At 43.6% G+C, this 15,601-nt stretch overlaps 1 protein-coding gene across 1 annotated transcript; it reads left to right on the top strand.

The window, feature by feature from the left end:
* Positions 1–2,119: 2,119 nt before the first annotated feature.
* Positions 2,120–14,863, top strand: LOC121579991 (arf-GAP with Rho-GAP domain, ANK repeat and PH domain-containing protein 1). Its single transcript, XM_041895042.1, has 28 exons — positions 2,120–2,191; positions 2,399–2,484; positions 2,621–2,755; positions 2,887–2,956; positions 3,072–3,192; positions 3,361–3,578; positions 4,169–4,275; positions 4,352–4,551; positions 4,751–4,836; positions 5,076–5,258; positions 5,456–5,630; positions 5,774–5,899; positions 6,077–6,212; positions 6,312–6,414; positions 6,505–6,700; positions 8,325–8,534; positions 8,684–8,899; positions 9,053–9,158; positions 9,419–9,566; positions 9,705–9,782; positions 10,021–10,095; positions 12,540–12,657; positions 12,834–12,947; positions 13,160–13,293; positions 13,406–13,488; positions 13,604–13,654; positions 13,768–13,831; positions 13,934–14,863. The coding sequence occupies exons 1-28, from the start codon at positions 2,180–2,182 to the stop codon at positions 13,976–13,978; spliced, it is 3,396 nt and encodes a 1,131-aa protein (XP_041750976.1). The 5' UTR covers positions 2,120–2,179; the 3' UTR covers positions 13,979–14,863.
* The last annotated feature ends 738 nt before the right edge of the window (positions 14,864–15,601 follow it).

Genomic DNA, 15,601 nt, shown 5'->3' with positions numbered 1-15,601 from the left:
AATTTAAATAGGGTCCCCTGAGAGAATGTTTAATCTTATCAAACACAATAACTTTTTTCTCTTTAAATGGGTATAGAATACAACATTTTAGAGTCAACTAAGGGCCTTTTACACTGTCAGAATTCACTTTCATGTCATTATGTGTTGGGACAGCCTGTGGGACCTAAACGTGGTGACTACAAACAAATGCATAACAGGAACTATAGTATTACAAATTGATGGTCCTTGAAAATAAATATTAGTGCTTGAAAAAATACTTGAAAGTCTGTGAATTTGACTTGCCACTGAACCCTGCATTTCACGCATAATACAGTTTAACGACGCAAAAAGATCCCACCATGTCGAACAAACAAATTATCTGTCGGCATTTATAAAATTGTACCGAAACTTTCTGTTTCCATCACAGCTGTCGTGATTTACTCGCATTAAAACTGTGGATGGAAACGTGGTTAGTGACCCACTCAACAAGAAATCTAACAAATATTTGACACAATCTTTGTTACACAGTCCGCCTCTCGGCTAACATCAGAGAGGGTACTTCCCATAAAAGTATTTATTATATGATACTTCCAGGAATCGCTGGCTAATCTAGCCAACTGCTTACTGGTAAACATGACGATTTGACTTTGGAGCATCTGGCCAGCTATCCCAACTGGCCGCAAGATGGCGCTGTTATTTATTTTTATTGTATGACAGGGCACAGAATAATCTTATGCCATACCACCAAAATCTTTATTTCAAGCATTCTGATCATGCTACAGAGGCTGCCATCTCTGAGTCTGGCCATTATGCATAGAGTCTATCTATGGTCTGAGTCGTATGATATTTTGTGGGACCTTATTCTCTCTAGTGGTCAATGATTTCTCTCGCTCTCTCTCTCTCTCTCTCTCTCTCTCTCTCTCTCTCTCTCTCTCTCTCTCTCTCTCTCTCTCTCTCTCTCTCTCTCTCTCTCTCTCTCTCACCCCCTCTCTTTCAATACACTACCATAATTTCCTAATTTACACAGAGAAGAATGTTCTCACCTCTCTCATGTCACTCACCAGAGAAAAGGGAAAGAAGACTTTTAAGGTTGGTGAGTCTAAACTTCACTATTGCAAAGGAAAAATAAATGTTCAGGGATATATTATCACTCCAGTACATTGATTATACTGAGCATCGTAATTGCATCGTCATTGCATCGTCAACATCTTATGTCCAAAGGTAGCAGTTCAGCAGAGAGTTACAAGAGTCCAAGAGCTACAGGTAAGGTCACAGATTGCGCCTCGCTGCTATGCTTTACCTGCCTGCTGTGTTCGCCAATCTGCTTCTATAATAATCTGAGATTATCTGATGAAAATTGACTGTAATGAATACTTTCAAAAAAGAGTGGTATTCTTCATAGAATTAAAATGAGTTATATTTCTTATAATATACTGTAGAATATACAGAAGATGCAGTACAGGTTGACCTGTAGTTACACTGTCTCAATATGTAAATGATTATACCTTACTCCTATGCCTGTGGTCCTTTGCCATGACATGAATTAGGAGTCATGGAGAAGCTGCTGTAAATGTCAAATAAAGGCTGTTTGTTCAGGGTGATTGTAGTTTCATGAGGAAGATTCTGATGCCAGTTTCTTAAGCCCACTTCCTGTATATAGCTGCTGTGATGAGAGGGCCATTGTCACAGGGATGGGGCTCACCGTCCCAAGCAGGTGGCCAGATTACAGTGCCCATATCTTACTCGAACCCCGTTAGTTTATCTGCGAACTATTCTCAGACTTTGGAAATAAAGATTGAGCTATTGTATAAAGTTACTGTATTCATTTACTTACCTACCATCAGTTGTGAGGTCACTACACTTGTTCATAGCTCTGACTTTGTGTTTGATTCTTTGGTCAGAGTCAACATGCAGGGGTAATACATGTTGTACAGCTATTGTCTTTCATAAAATGTAAACAATTTACTTTGGCTGACTATCCATGTGATGTATGCATTATGGTGTATTCAGTATCACCAGGTAAACCTGTCCGGGCACATTTTTTCATTGTAACCTGTGACGCAGCTGTACATTTCCCAACATAACAGGGAAATGATTCCTTTACTGTAATCCTATTTCCTTCACGTGTTTGTCTCCACCTCTTTGTCACAGCTAACCTGTATAGCTGTTCTGGAGCTAAGCGAGGCCAGACACAGATGTCATGGCAAACAATGTAAGTTAAACTGTACATCTTTATGTGTGGGTGTGTATGTACTATTTGCCTCTTCTTTTGTGTGATTACAGATGTTTAGAGTGATTGAGTGTTGGGCGTTTATGTTAGCGATTGTACACATGCCAGAGTTATTTTTGTACACAAGTCATTGAAGTGTGAAGGATGATAATTTGATTCATTGTTTGCATTTTGTTTTCTGCAACATAGGATGATGCATTGCGGGCCATGCAGAACTGTTTCCGCAGTCAGTTTAGTGTGGATGAGGCTGAGTACGAGGACATTGAGAAAAACAGGTGTGTTTCTGTTGAACTGTTTTACATGTGAATTTGATTGTGATGCCTTCGTCTACATGTTTTCGTTATCGCAAATATGATGAGATAAGGGGAACATCCATGTCCGTGCTGCTTTTGTGGGTGTCTAATTTCTCAGGAGAACATCATCTGTTGATGAAGACAGTATCTATCTTGGCTGCACACTGTCACGATCATTCAAGCCTGAAGACTCAGATTTTCACCACTCTCCTGTTATCAAGATGGGCTGGCTGGACAAGACCCCGCCTCAGGGGTAAGAGAGAGGGGTGTGTGTGTGTGTGTGCGTGTGTGCTTGTACATGCATGCGTGCATTTGTGTGTTTGTTCATGCATGTGTGTGTGTGTGCATGCATGAGAGTGTAAGTAATCTCTGTTTTATCTGCAGGACTCTTATTTTCCAGAAGCGTTGGGTGATGTTGGATGAACAGTACCTTCGATACTTTCAAAACGAGAAGGTTCAGACGTCTTCCATAGACCCACACACAGGTTCACAGATCACACCGTCTACTCTGAAATGCCTCATCAATAACTAATTATACCCCTCCCCTTCTTCCTCTCTCTTTTCCTCAGGAGGTCTACTCAAAGAGAGTCATAGCCATACCGTCTGTCACTGAAGTGGTTAATGTTGGAGGGCAGAAGTTTGAGGTGGTGACAAGGAACAGGACTTTCTTGTTCCGTGCTGAGAACAACAGTAGGTGTTCAGCCTAAAATAACAATGATCACAATGAAGAAATATGAGTACTTTGTGTGTGTTATTGATGTAAAGTCTACACCAGTTGTATTCGGTGCATGTGATAAATACAATTTGATTTGATGTGTGTGTGTGTGTGTGTGTGTGTGTGTGTGTGTGTGTTTTCAGCCGTCAGAGAGGAATGGGTGTCAGTACTGAAAGAGACTATTCAGCAGTGTCGTAACAGCATGGATATGTCCCATATGAACTTCAGTGATACGAGTGGACAGCGTGCTAGTGGAGTCTCGCTCATTAGTAAGCAAGGATACCTGGAGATGATTGGACTGCGCTCCAAGCTCTATGTAGTCATCTGTTCCGACAGGGTCTTCCTCTATAGGAACGCTGAGGTGTGTATCCATGGTGCATGTATGCATGCATTTGTCCTGAAATACATTTTTAAAAACGTGCATGAAAGTCCTTTGGTGTCAGTTATGTATCCTTAAAGGTGACAGGCAAAGGTCTCCATATAAATCATAACACTTAATAATAATGCTCATTTAGGCTTAATTAAATTAGCCTCAACAACATTTTTGTCTATCACTACATTTTCGCTGTAATTTCTACGTTTTGGTGAAGATGTAATTTTCTGGCTATACAATGCAAGGATGACATCATTTCAGGGCAAAAATAAAATGGCTTACTGCAAGCAACACAAGCTACAGATATGACTTTTATGAGTCATTTTCTGGATCAGAAATGAAACTAATTATACTGTGAGGAGACACTTGTATATCTGGAGAATAAACATTTATATCAATAATGATTACTCATGCAGATAATGAGATAGATGATCTAGCTAGTCAGGTAGCTATAGCCAGTCAGTGAATTCCCAATGTATGTGATGAGGCTGCCATTCAAACAGCTAAGACTAGCTAGCTAACTAGCTACATTTTTGAGTTGATAAGAAATTAAAAACCTGTGATGTTCATGTCATCAGGAGCACAGCCATGGTGTTGGCATCACCTCCATTGAGATGAATTTGGGTACTGTGAAGAGCACAGACAAACGGTCCTTCAACCTCACCACCTTCTACAGGACATTCAGGTGAGTGAGACTGATCTATGATCCTTTAATGACATCCCACAGTGAACCCCCTGTGACCTCTGTTCTGTGTGGTTAGTTTTGTGGCTGAGTCGGAGCAGCAGATGGGGCAGTGGGTGGAGGCCCTGCAGGCCTGTGTCAGTCGCTCTCTGTCCAGCAATGTGGTGGCCCAGAAGATCTGGGCTGAGGAGGCCAACCAGCGCTGTGCAGATTGTGGCGCCACCTACCCAGACTGGGCCTCTGTCAACCTGTGTGTGGTCCTCTGCAAGTGCTGTGCAGGTACAGAACCATTTCCAGAGGTCAGTCCAGACTCAGAAACGATTGGATCAAGACTCAAGAGCTTTGATTAGATTCTACAATGATCAAATTAAAATATGTCAGGTTGATAACAGTTGTATCACATTGGTACGTTAGATAACAGTGCCTGGTAGAGGACATTGAAATCTAACTCTCTCTAATCTATTTCTCTGTGGTTTAGGAGTACACAGGGGTCTGGGCCAGAGTGTGTCCAAAGTCCGCAGTTTGAAGATGGATGAAAAGGTGTGGACTGAAAACCTCAATCAGGTAGGTACAGTTTCTCATTTGTATTCTATTGTATTATTAAATGGATTAGTAACATTGCATTCTCACCACCCATATGACTGGCTTCCTCTATGTTCCTCACACTATGCTTCCTATCTTATTTGTATAATTGTATTATATTGTATGTTGTCTTTGAACAGAAGAACTTGTCATCGTTCACCCTGTTAATAAAAGGACTAGTCTTTCTGGTCAAGGTTCTAATGTCACTCCCTGTTCACCAGCTGTTCCTGTTGCTAGGTAACGACAGGGTAAACCTTTTCTGGGCAGCTAACATGCCACCAAGCGAGATGCTCTGTCCATCAAGTGACAGTGAGGAGCGCCAGCGCTTTGTTACTGCCAAGTACTGCCAGGGCAAATACCGCCGCTACCATGCACTGTTTGGCCAAGAGGAAGCCCTCAACAAAGTGAGGCACTCAGATTTTCTCTCATTTGCTCTCTCTCTCTCTCCATCTCTTGCTCTCAAAAGTTCAGACTTGTCTTCTCTGCTCCCTAATTCTCTCTCTACCTCCCCCTCTCTGGCTCCCCTCTCGCTCTCTCGCTCTCTCTCTCGCTCTCTCTTCCCCCTCGCTCTCCCCTCTCTGTCCTTCTCCCTCTCTCTCAGGCTCTGTGCAACACCATTCAGACAGGTGATGTATTGGAAACTCTGTCTCTGGTGTTCTGTGGAGCAGATGTGAACTGTTATACAGGTGATCCAGAGCTGCCCAGCCCTGTGTCCATGGCCCAGCACTATGGACAGACACTTCAGGTGGAGTTCCTCACTCACAACCACAACACAGGTAGGAGCAATGAAACCAGCCTCATTCATCAATGCCTGCAGTGTTACATCAATCATATACTTGTGTTGAACACAGAAAATATATGGGCTGTATTTCATTGTTCAGTAGAGGTGACATCATCAGTATGTATTTCCTCTCTCCAGAGCTCCCAGGGTCAAGGGCTGGAGATCACACAGTCTTAGAGGCGGCTCTCCCCGTCTCACACACTGGTTATCTGTTCAAGACTGCCTCCTCAACACGAGCAGTTACAGAGCGCAAATCAAAAGGAGGTGGGTCATTCTTGATATTCTGTTTGTAAACTGTTTGGACATGCTTTAGATCTGAATTTCAGATGAATTAGTGAGCAACTTGCAAACTTCCAATTTGATATTCCTTTTGGATAAGTGACAGGGTTTTAATGTAAATTCAGTTACCGTGAGCTAATTGTAGCATTTTGGAACATGTAGATTTTAGTCGTCGCTGGTGCTCTCTGAACCAAGGTAACTTCAGCTACTATGAGAGTGAGAAGAGCTCCAGTCAGAGTGGACAGATGAAGATGAGTGATGTCCTTTGTCTGGTGGTCAATCCACAAGGGAAACATGGGTAACACAACATGATATAGTGTATTAATCCAAAACTGTGTGAGCTTCAGAATAATGTTTATATTTGTACATATTCTATATGTGTTTCCTGTTGAGTCAGTTATGGTCATTCCTTTGAGCTGTACCATGACTCTGGGAGAGTCTACCTGTTTGGAGAGGATTCCCCTGACACGGTGAGGGAGTGGATCAAGGCCATCGGCAAGGTAAAACTAGATTTCAATTAGTATTATGATAGACTGGTAATTGGTAGTTTTGCTAGTGTATAGCTACTGCCTTGTCTTGTTGTGTGTCAGGCCCTGGTCCCCCCTGTAGGGGAGGACCTGGTGTGCTGGTCCTTTGAGCGGGTGGGCCGGCTGCGCTACACTGCAGGCCAGAGCTTCCATTGCCCTCACCTGGGCTGGTTCTCCCTGGGGGGCTCCAGACTGCTCCTCCTCCTCCACGGAGAAGACCAAGTGGATAACATTGACCTGCGAAAACTACAGGAGCTCTGTGAGTCACACCTGAACCTGCCACAGTGGGGCATACAGTGCATTCGAAAGTATTCAGACTCCTTCACCTTTTCCACATTTTGTTACGTTACAGCCTTATTCTAAAATGGATTAAATAGTCCCCCCCCATCAATCTACACACAATACCCCATAATGACAAAGAAAAAAATTGGTTTTTAGAAAATCTTGCAAATGTATAAAAATTTAAAACTGAAATATCATATTTACATAAGTATTCAGACCCTTTACTCAGTACTTTGTTGAAGCACCTTTGGCAGCGATTACAGCCTTGAGTCTTCTTGGGTATGACGCTACAAGCTTGGCACACCTGTATTTGGGGAGTTTCTCCCATTCTTCTTTGCAGATCTTCTCAAGCTCTGTCAGGTTGGATGGGGAACGTTTCTGCACAGCTATTTTCAGGTCTCTCCAGAGATGTTCGATCGGGTTCAAGTCCTGGCACTGGCTGGGCCACTCAAGGACATTCAGAGACTTGTCCCGAAGCCACTCCTGCATTGTCTTGGCTGTGTGCTTAGGGTCGTTGTCCTGTTGGAAGGTGAACCTTCGCCCCAGTCTGAGGTCCTGAGCTCTCTGGAGCAGGTTTTCATCAAGGATCTCTCTGTACTTTGCTCCATTAATCTTTCCCTAGATTTTTGACTAGTCTCCCAGTCCCTACTGCTGAAAAACATCCCCACAGCATGATGCTGCCATCACCATGCTTCACCGTAGGGATGTTGCCAGGTTTCCTCCAGACGTGACGCTTGGCATCCAGGCCAAAGAGTTCAATCTTGGTTTTATCAGACCAGAGAATCTTGTTTCTCATGGTCTGAGAGTTTTTAGGTGCCTTTTGGCAAACTCCAAGCGGGCTGTCATGTGCCTTTTACTGAGGAGTGGCTTCCGTCTGGCCACTCTACCATAAAGGCCTGATTGATGGAGTGCTGCAGAGATGGTTGCCCTTCTGGAAGGTTCTCCCATCTCCTCTAGGAAGAGTCTTGGTGGTTCCAAACTTCATCCATTTAAGAATGATGGAGGCCACTGTGTTCTTGGGGATCTTCGATGCTGCATACATTTTTTGGTACCCTTCCACAGATCTGTGCCTCGACACAATCCTGTCTCTGAGCTCTACAGACAATTCCTTCGACCTCATGGCTTGGTTTTTGCTCTGGCATGCACTGTCAACTGTGGGACCTTATATAGACAGGTGTGTGCCTTTCCAAATCATGTCCAATCAATTGAATTTACCACAGGTGGACTCTAATCAAGTTGTAGAAACATTTCAAGGATGATCAATGGAAACAGGATGCACCTGAGCTCAATTTCGAGTCTCATAGCAAAGGGTCTGAATACTTACGTAAATAATAATTATTGTTATTGTTTTCGCTTTGTCATTATGGGTTATTGTATGTAGATTGATGAGTAAAAACATTTTAGAATAAGGCTGTAACGTAACAAAATGTGGAAAAAGTCAAGGGGTCTGAATAGTTTCCCTAACTGTAGAGGGAGAAGTGTTTTAGTTTGGTGGACCAAGAATGTGAGTGACATTTTAATAGACTTTGTAATAGAGCTACTGTGGTTGACAATTGATGTAGACAGTGTGTGATGTGCTGTGATGTGATGTGCTGTCCCAGCCGTGCAGCAGGAGGCTGGTGCTGTTGTGCTGGTGAACAGAGGCAGGAGGCTGCATGTGGAGTGGGACAGGAGGCCTGACTTCCAGGGCTGGCTGAGTGGCATCCAGCAGGGCTTAGGGAGAGGAGATAGCCCCCTGGACCAGCAGCAGCTCACTGAGACAGACGTCCCTGTCATCGTGGATCGCTGCATTAGCTACATCACACAGCATGGTGGGTGGACCTAGCATGGCATCGGTTGGGACGGAGACCTAACAAAATATGTGCTCTTACCAGCTCCATTATTTGACTCTATCAGTGTCTGTGTTAATGGTATAGTGTTTTTGTGTTTGTTTATGATGTTTTTTCCTCCCCCTTTCCAGGTTTGAAGTCAGAGGGCATCTATCGGAGGTGTGGTGTGAACTCCAAGATCACCGCCCTGCTGCTCTCTCTCCGCCATGACGCCCGGCAGGTCCGTCTGAGTGAAGGGGAGGATCAGGTGGATAATGTGGCCAACGTCCTGAAGAGGTTCCTCAGGGAAGTGGGAGAGGGGGTTTTCAATGGCCATCAGGCCTCTCTGCCATGGCTCCACACCACTAGTGAGTCTGGCCTACCCTCATTCTAATACTGGTGGACCACAATGACCACACCACTGCTTTTCACTGCTCGTCTTGGTAGTCGTATCATTGGTATCCCCATGATAAGGAGTTTTGTGCTGTAATGTGTATGTGTTTTTCTTTTTTGGCCACCAGCTGTCAGTGAGATGAGAGAGAGAGTGTCCAAGTACCAGGCCCTCCTTCACAGCCTCCCCCCAGTCAACAGAGCCACTCTGGGGGCTGTCATCAACCACCTCTACTGGTCAGCCTCAACTCTCCACCTCTGTCCGCCTGTCCTCCTCTCCTCTCTTTTTCTTCCCTCCATTCTGGCTTATCTTACTCTTTCCCACTGAACCTGATGAGAATATGAGTTTACATTTGGGACAGTTGTCCTTTATTCACCTAAATGTAGAATTGTTATTGTTTATATATAGGGAATTGACTACTTTGTCTTTGAAAGTTCAAGACATGCATCACTGTTGAGAAATCTCTTGTACAAATCTGTCGATTTTGTTCCGAAAGCGTCCAGTGCTTTGCAGATGAGAATCAGATGAACATGCACAACCTGGCCATTGTGTTTGGTCCCACGCTCTTCCAGACGGACGGCACTGATAACAGCGTAGGACAGGTGGTAGAGGAGCTCATCCAGAACTACCAGGACATCTTCAATGTGAGTGGGTCTGTCTCACACTGATGACATCACTGATTTATAGAAGATAAAGAGAGGGAAATGTACTGTGTTGTCACAAGAAGCTAAATGAAATGTTCTGATCAAATGGATGGATGTGTCTGTCTGTCTGTGTGGCAGGTGGATGCAGAGCAGCTTCAGAGGCAGCTGGACATGATCTCTCATGTCATCAAAGCACAGGAGGAACACGCTGAGGAGGTGAGAACACACCCATGGCATGATTACATTTTCAGAACCCCTTGCAACAGTTTTCAGAACCCCTTGCAACAGTTTTCAGAACCTCTTGCAGCAGTTTTCAGAACCCCTTGCAGCAGTTGTTTGCCACCCAACTGAAATGATTAAATCCTGGCTTCCATGACCTATCTCTCTCTTACTATTTGCTGGACTGGGGATGGCTGTTGGCCTGCTGTGTCTCTCTCTTCATTCTGTTCTGTAGGGGACCCCCTCACCTCTCACCATCTGTGGGGTTTACCTGGAGAGGAAGGAGGAGGGCTCTGAGCTGCTGGTTCAGGTCAGCGCCATATGCACTTTCACCTTTAACTTTAGAATCCAAATGCTACAGAATGGGGTGTTCTTCTGCAATGCTTTGTGCCCAGATAATCATATACAGTGAGGGGAAAAAGTATTTGATCCCCTGCTGATTTTGTAAGTTTGCCCACTGACAAAGACATGATCAGTCTATAATTTTAATGGTAGATTTATTTGAACAGTGAGAGACAGAATACCAACAAAAAAATCCAGAAAAACGCATGTCAAAAATGTTATAAATTGATTTGCATTTTAATGAGGGAAATAAGTATTTGACCCCCTCTCAATCAGAAAGATTTCTGGCTCCCAGGTGTCTTTTATACAGGTAACGAGCTGAGATTAGGAGCACACTCTTAAAGGGAGTGCTCCTAATCTCAGTTTGTTACCTGTATAAAAGACACCTGTCCACAGAAGCGATCAATCAATCAGATTCCAAAGTCTCCACCATGGCCAAGACCAAAGAGCTCTCCAAGGATGTCAGGGACATGATTGTAGACCTACACAAGGCTGGAATGGGCTACAAGACCATCGCCAAGCAGCTTGGTGAGAAGGTGACAACAGTTGGTGTGATTATTCGCAAATGGAAGAAACACAAAAGAAATGTCCATCTCCCTCGGCCTGGGGCTCCATGCAAGATCTCACCTCGTGGAGTTGCAATGATCATGAGAACGGTGAGGAATCAGCCCAGAACTACACGGGAGGATCTTGTCAATGATCTCAAGGCAGCTGGGACCATAGTCACCAAGAAAACAATTGGTAACACACTACGCCATGAAGGACTGAAATCCTGCAGCGCCCGCAAGGGCCCCTGCTCAAGAAAGCACATATACAGGGCCGTCTGAAGTTTGCCAATGAACATCTGAATGATTCAGAGGAGAACTGGGTGAAAGTGTTGTGGTCAGATGAGACCAAAATCGAGCTCTTTGGCATCAACTCAACTCGCCGTGTTTGGAGGAGGAGGAATGATGCTTATGAACACAAGAACACCATCCCCACCATCAAATATGGAGGTGGAAACATTATGCTTTGGGGGTGTTTTTCTGCTAAGGGGACAGGACAACTTCACCGCATCAAAGGGACGATGGACGGGGCCATGTACCGTCAAATCTTGGGTGAGAACCTCCTTCCCTCAGCCAGGGCATTGAAAATGGGTAGTGGATTGGCTATTCCAGCATGACAATGACCCAAAACACACGGCCAAGGCAACAAAGGAGTGGCTCAAGAAGAAGCACATTAAGGTCCTGGAGTGGCCTAGCCAGTCTCCAGACCTTAATCCCATAGGAAATCTGTGGAGGGAGCTGAAGGTTCGAGTTGCCAAACGTCAGCCTCGAAACCTTAATGACTTGGAGAAGATCTGCAAAGAGGAGTGTTATCCTGAGTGGCGCAGTGCTAACTGTGCCACTAGAGATCCTGGTTCAAATCCAGGCTCTGTCGCAGCCGGCGGCGACCGGGAGACTCATGGGCTTCGCACAATTGGCAGGGCGTCGTCCAGGGTAGGGGGAAGGAATGGCCGGCAGGGATGTAGCTCAGTTGATAGAGCATGGCGTTTGCAACGCCAGGGTTGTGGGTTCAATACCAACGGGGGGCCAGTATTAAAAAAAATATGTCTTCACTAACTGTAAGTCGCTCTGGATAAGAGCGTCTGCTAAATGACTAAAATGTAAATGTAAATGTAAGGAGTGGAACAAAATCCCTCCTGAGATGTGTGCAAACCTGTTGGCCAACTACAAGAAACGTCTGACCTCTGTGATTGCCAACAAGGGTTTTGCCACCAAGTACTAAGTCATGTTTTGCAGAGGGGTCAAATACTTATTTCCCTCATTAAAATGCAAATCAATTTATAACATTTTTGACATGCGTTTTTCTGTTTTTTGTTGTTGTTGATTGATTGATTGCTTCTGTGGACAGGTGTCTTTTATACGGGTAACAAACTGAGATTAGGAGCACTCCCTTTAAGAGTGTGCTCCTAATCTCAGCTCGTTACCTGTATAAAAGACACCTGGGAGCCAGAAATCTTTCTGATTGAGAGGGGGTCAAATACTTATTTCCCTCATTAAAATGCAAATCAATTTATAAAATGTTTGACATGCATTTTTCAGGATTATTTTGTTGTTATTCTGTCTCTCACTGTTCAAATAAACCTACCATTAAAATTATAGACTGATCATGTCTTTGTCAGTGGGCAAACGTACAAAATCAGCAGGGGATCAAATCCTTTTTCCCCTCCCTGTATTAGTATTAGCAGTCAGACAGTGATAGGATCCTCAGTCTCTGGGGTCCCACCAGGCAAGGTGAAATCAACACTTAATTATCCATGACTGGCTGACAGATCAAATACTTTTTTCCCTCACTGTAAGCTCCCTTTCCTGCTCCTAACGGTAACCCTGCCTGCTCCTAATGCTAACTCTGCCTGCTCTTCTCCCTCAGATCTCCCAGGCAGTGAGTGCTGAGGAGCTGGTGTGTGAGGTCCTGAGACGCGGGAACATCCCTCCCCAGCAAGGGGATTATTGGAGTTGCTTCCTGGTCAACGACAACCAGGAGATGGGTAATGGTTTAGAACACCTCAGTTACAAGTTGCCAAGTCCCTTTTTAAATGTATAAGCCAAAGTAGGACAACTATTATTAATGAAGTGTGATATCTTTATATTGCATGATGAACGCTAATGCTCAACTGCAAACTAGTGGTAAAATACGATGTGTCTTCTCTGATTCCCCCAACAGAGCGTCCATTGCACTACCAGGAGCGAGCGCTGGCCATCTATTTCTCTCTGGGTAAAGATTGTCACCTGGTGGTCAAGAGGAACTGCTACATGGAGGCCATGTTAATCTACATAGGTAAATGCATGATTACCGATATATATTATTATTCCAGCTCAGTAAAGAGCACTTTTGAATAAATTACATATTGTAGATACTTTCTGTAAATAATAGTATTGATAACAGAAAAATAATCCAAAGGGAGGGAAAGGGAAGGCAACGTGTTATTTAATGATATGGTTGAAAATCAGACAGTGAAGTGAATTAGAGTTGGATATCCCCTCTCACAGCTGGCAAGGTAGACGTGTCCAGAAATGGCCTGATTAAGTTCAGTGATGAGAAGGGTCAAAAGGGGAAAAGAACCTTCAGCAGACGCCTCTGTGTGCTCGATGGCACCTCTCTCAGGCTCTACAAAGGAGTGAAGGTAAGTGAGGATGGAAGAAGGATGTGTAGACCTATTCTGTTTCTGTGACTGTATGAAGTACCTACAGTATGTGGCAGTATAGCTTCAATTGTCCATCTTTACTCTTTACTAGAGTACTCAGCCTGAGAGGGAATGTCCAGTCCATGCTCTGAAGGTCTACTATGGCATCAAGAAGAGGCTACAGCCACCATCATGGTGAGAGTCTACCAGCAACCCTGCAATGACTACTGGTCTATTTTCTCAGCCATTTGGCTGTTTGTTGTTCCATATCAGCTGTCCATATCATGTACATTCACTCCTCTTCTTCTAGCTGGGGGATGACTGTAGTGTGTGAGCAGGCAGAACGAGACAAACAGCTGTGGTGAGTATCTTTAGTAGCAACTAACGATAGGTCAACCGTAGTAACTAGAGCACTGAGGATCATGGTATATCTATAGCCTCTCTATCTCTCACCCCCTCTCGCAATCTTCTTAGGTACCTGTGCTGTGAATCAGAGAACGAATTGATTGAGTGGCTGGCCACTTTTATGAACCTCCAGGTAGTGTCCTTTTGTGTGCACTGCAACATGTTCTACTTGTGCATTTTTGCTTTCCTCAGCTCTTTATTTTATGTATTATTTTATTTTTATTTTTTCATATAGCACGATGGTGACCTGTGGCCTGCAGCTTCCAGGCCTGATTCCTGATCTGAGGCAGAAGGGGAAATAACCTAATCCTGGTTTTCCATCCCAAAAGTATCTTCCAAAAGTATCTTCCAGATACTTTTTCGCATCTTCAATTAATCTCAAAAATATATAAAAAAGCTTTTATTTTAAGTTAATAACCACAAAGTGTATTTTTCTCTGTTATATTGGTTTGGTTGACCCTATTTATAACCCATAGCTACAGTATAGCCCTCACCCACACCCATGATCCCTAGCAAGAACAGAGACAGCTTCATTCTACAGTATATTGAAATGAAAACATACAAGCCTGAGGGTAATAATAGGGGAGGCAGTATAGAACTACACTATAACAACAAACTCAAACAATAATATTAGAGGCATGTGAGAAATATCATCTAAACGCCATGTTGACTTTGAGGTTCCCTTTGATTGGGACATAATGACAAGGTTGGAGAGCTGCAGACATAAAGCCATCTAAGTTTAGACACAGAGCTTTCTGTTCATGTCATTATGGTAACAGTGGTTGTCAGTAATTATTGGAGAGCAGGATTGAAAACCCTGTCATTACTCAAGACCACAGCTTGTTGCATTGCAGTGATGTGCAGTTTATATCACTTTCATTAATTGACTAATCCTTTAACAGTACCTTAACATAAAAATGAGGACATTTACACAACGTTGCTTCCATTCACCATCACGTTGCATGTTGCCTACCTCTGCTTTTCTTAAAAAAACAAAGCATGGGTTAGGTTTACATACCAGATCACACACACCCGCTGTTCCCAGTTTCAATGTTTTCCTACATTAGCATTATATTATTATTCTCTTAGGTTATATTGTAATGTTAATGTACCTTAAAGGGTTTAGGACTGGGTCTCTGGCATGTTGCTACATCACATTAGACCACCCCCCCCACCATTCTCAATCGCCCATAAAGTTTTATTGGTGCTCTTGTGGGGCTAAGTGCCTCTCGCTCAATAAAAAGGCTTTCTAATATCCTTTTATTTTTCAGCTCTATGTTATTAGATGTGAGGCTGTGTGGGTAGTGGCTTTACATTAGGAACTCAGGGCTGGTGAAGTGGCTCAGTCACCCCTGGTAACAACCATGCACTCCCATTCACCCCCAGTTCTTACATCACTACCCCCATTAAACTTCACACATTAATGTAACCTGCTCATACTTGACACAAAAATTCTACATTCATTATGGAATCTTAGATTTTAGAGCAGCTTTTCTCACTTCCCCATCCTGCAGACCCTTAGATCTTGCTGACTGGTCTGTCATTTAATTACCTGACATTGATTTAATTTCTCTATGTTTAATGGAAGTGGAAGCCCTGCATGCAAATTGCTGGTACAAAAGGTTTTAGAATAACTTTTTCAATGGTCCATCATGGAGCTAGATTAGAAACCATAGAAGGAATATATGTCCCCGGTGGTGATCTGGTGTCATTAATCTTTAAAGGCTTTCTGAAGGACAAAATAGAGTGAGGTGTTTATCTAATGGCATGCTAACCATTTCCATTACAATACTGACATATTCCACTCATAACAAAATACTGTCCAGGTTAGAAAGATAGTTAAATGTAATACCGGTATATACAGTTGAAGTCGGAAGTTTACATACACCTTATCCAAATACAT

Source organism: Coregonus clupeaformis, chromosome 13, assembly GCF_020615455.1.
Source record: "Coregonus clupeaformis isolate EN_2021a chromosome 13, ASM2061545v1, whole genome shotgun sequence".
Taxonomy (NCBI): Eukaryota; Metazoa; Chordata; class Actinopteri; order Salmoniformes; family Salmonidae; genus Coregonus; species Coregonus clupeaformis.
The sequence above is the reverse complement of the archived record's forward strand: the minus strand, read 5'-3'. Positions and strand labels throughout refer to the sequence as shown.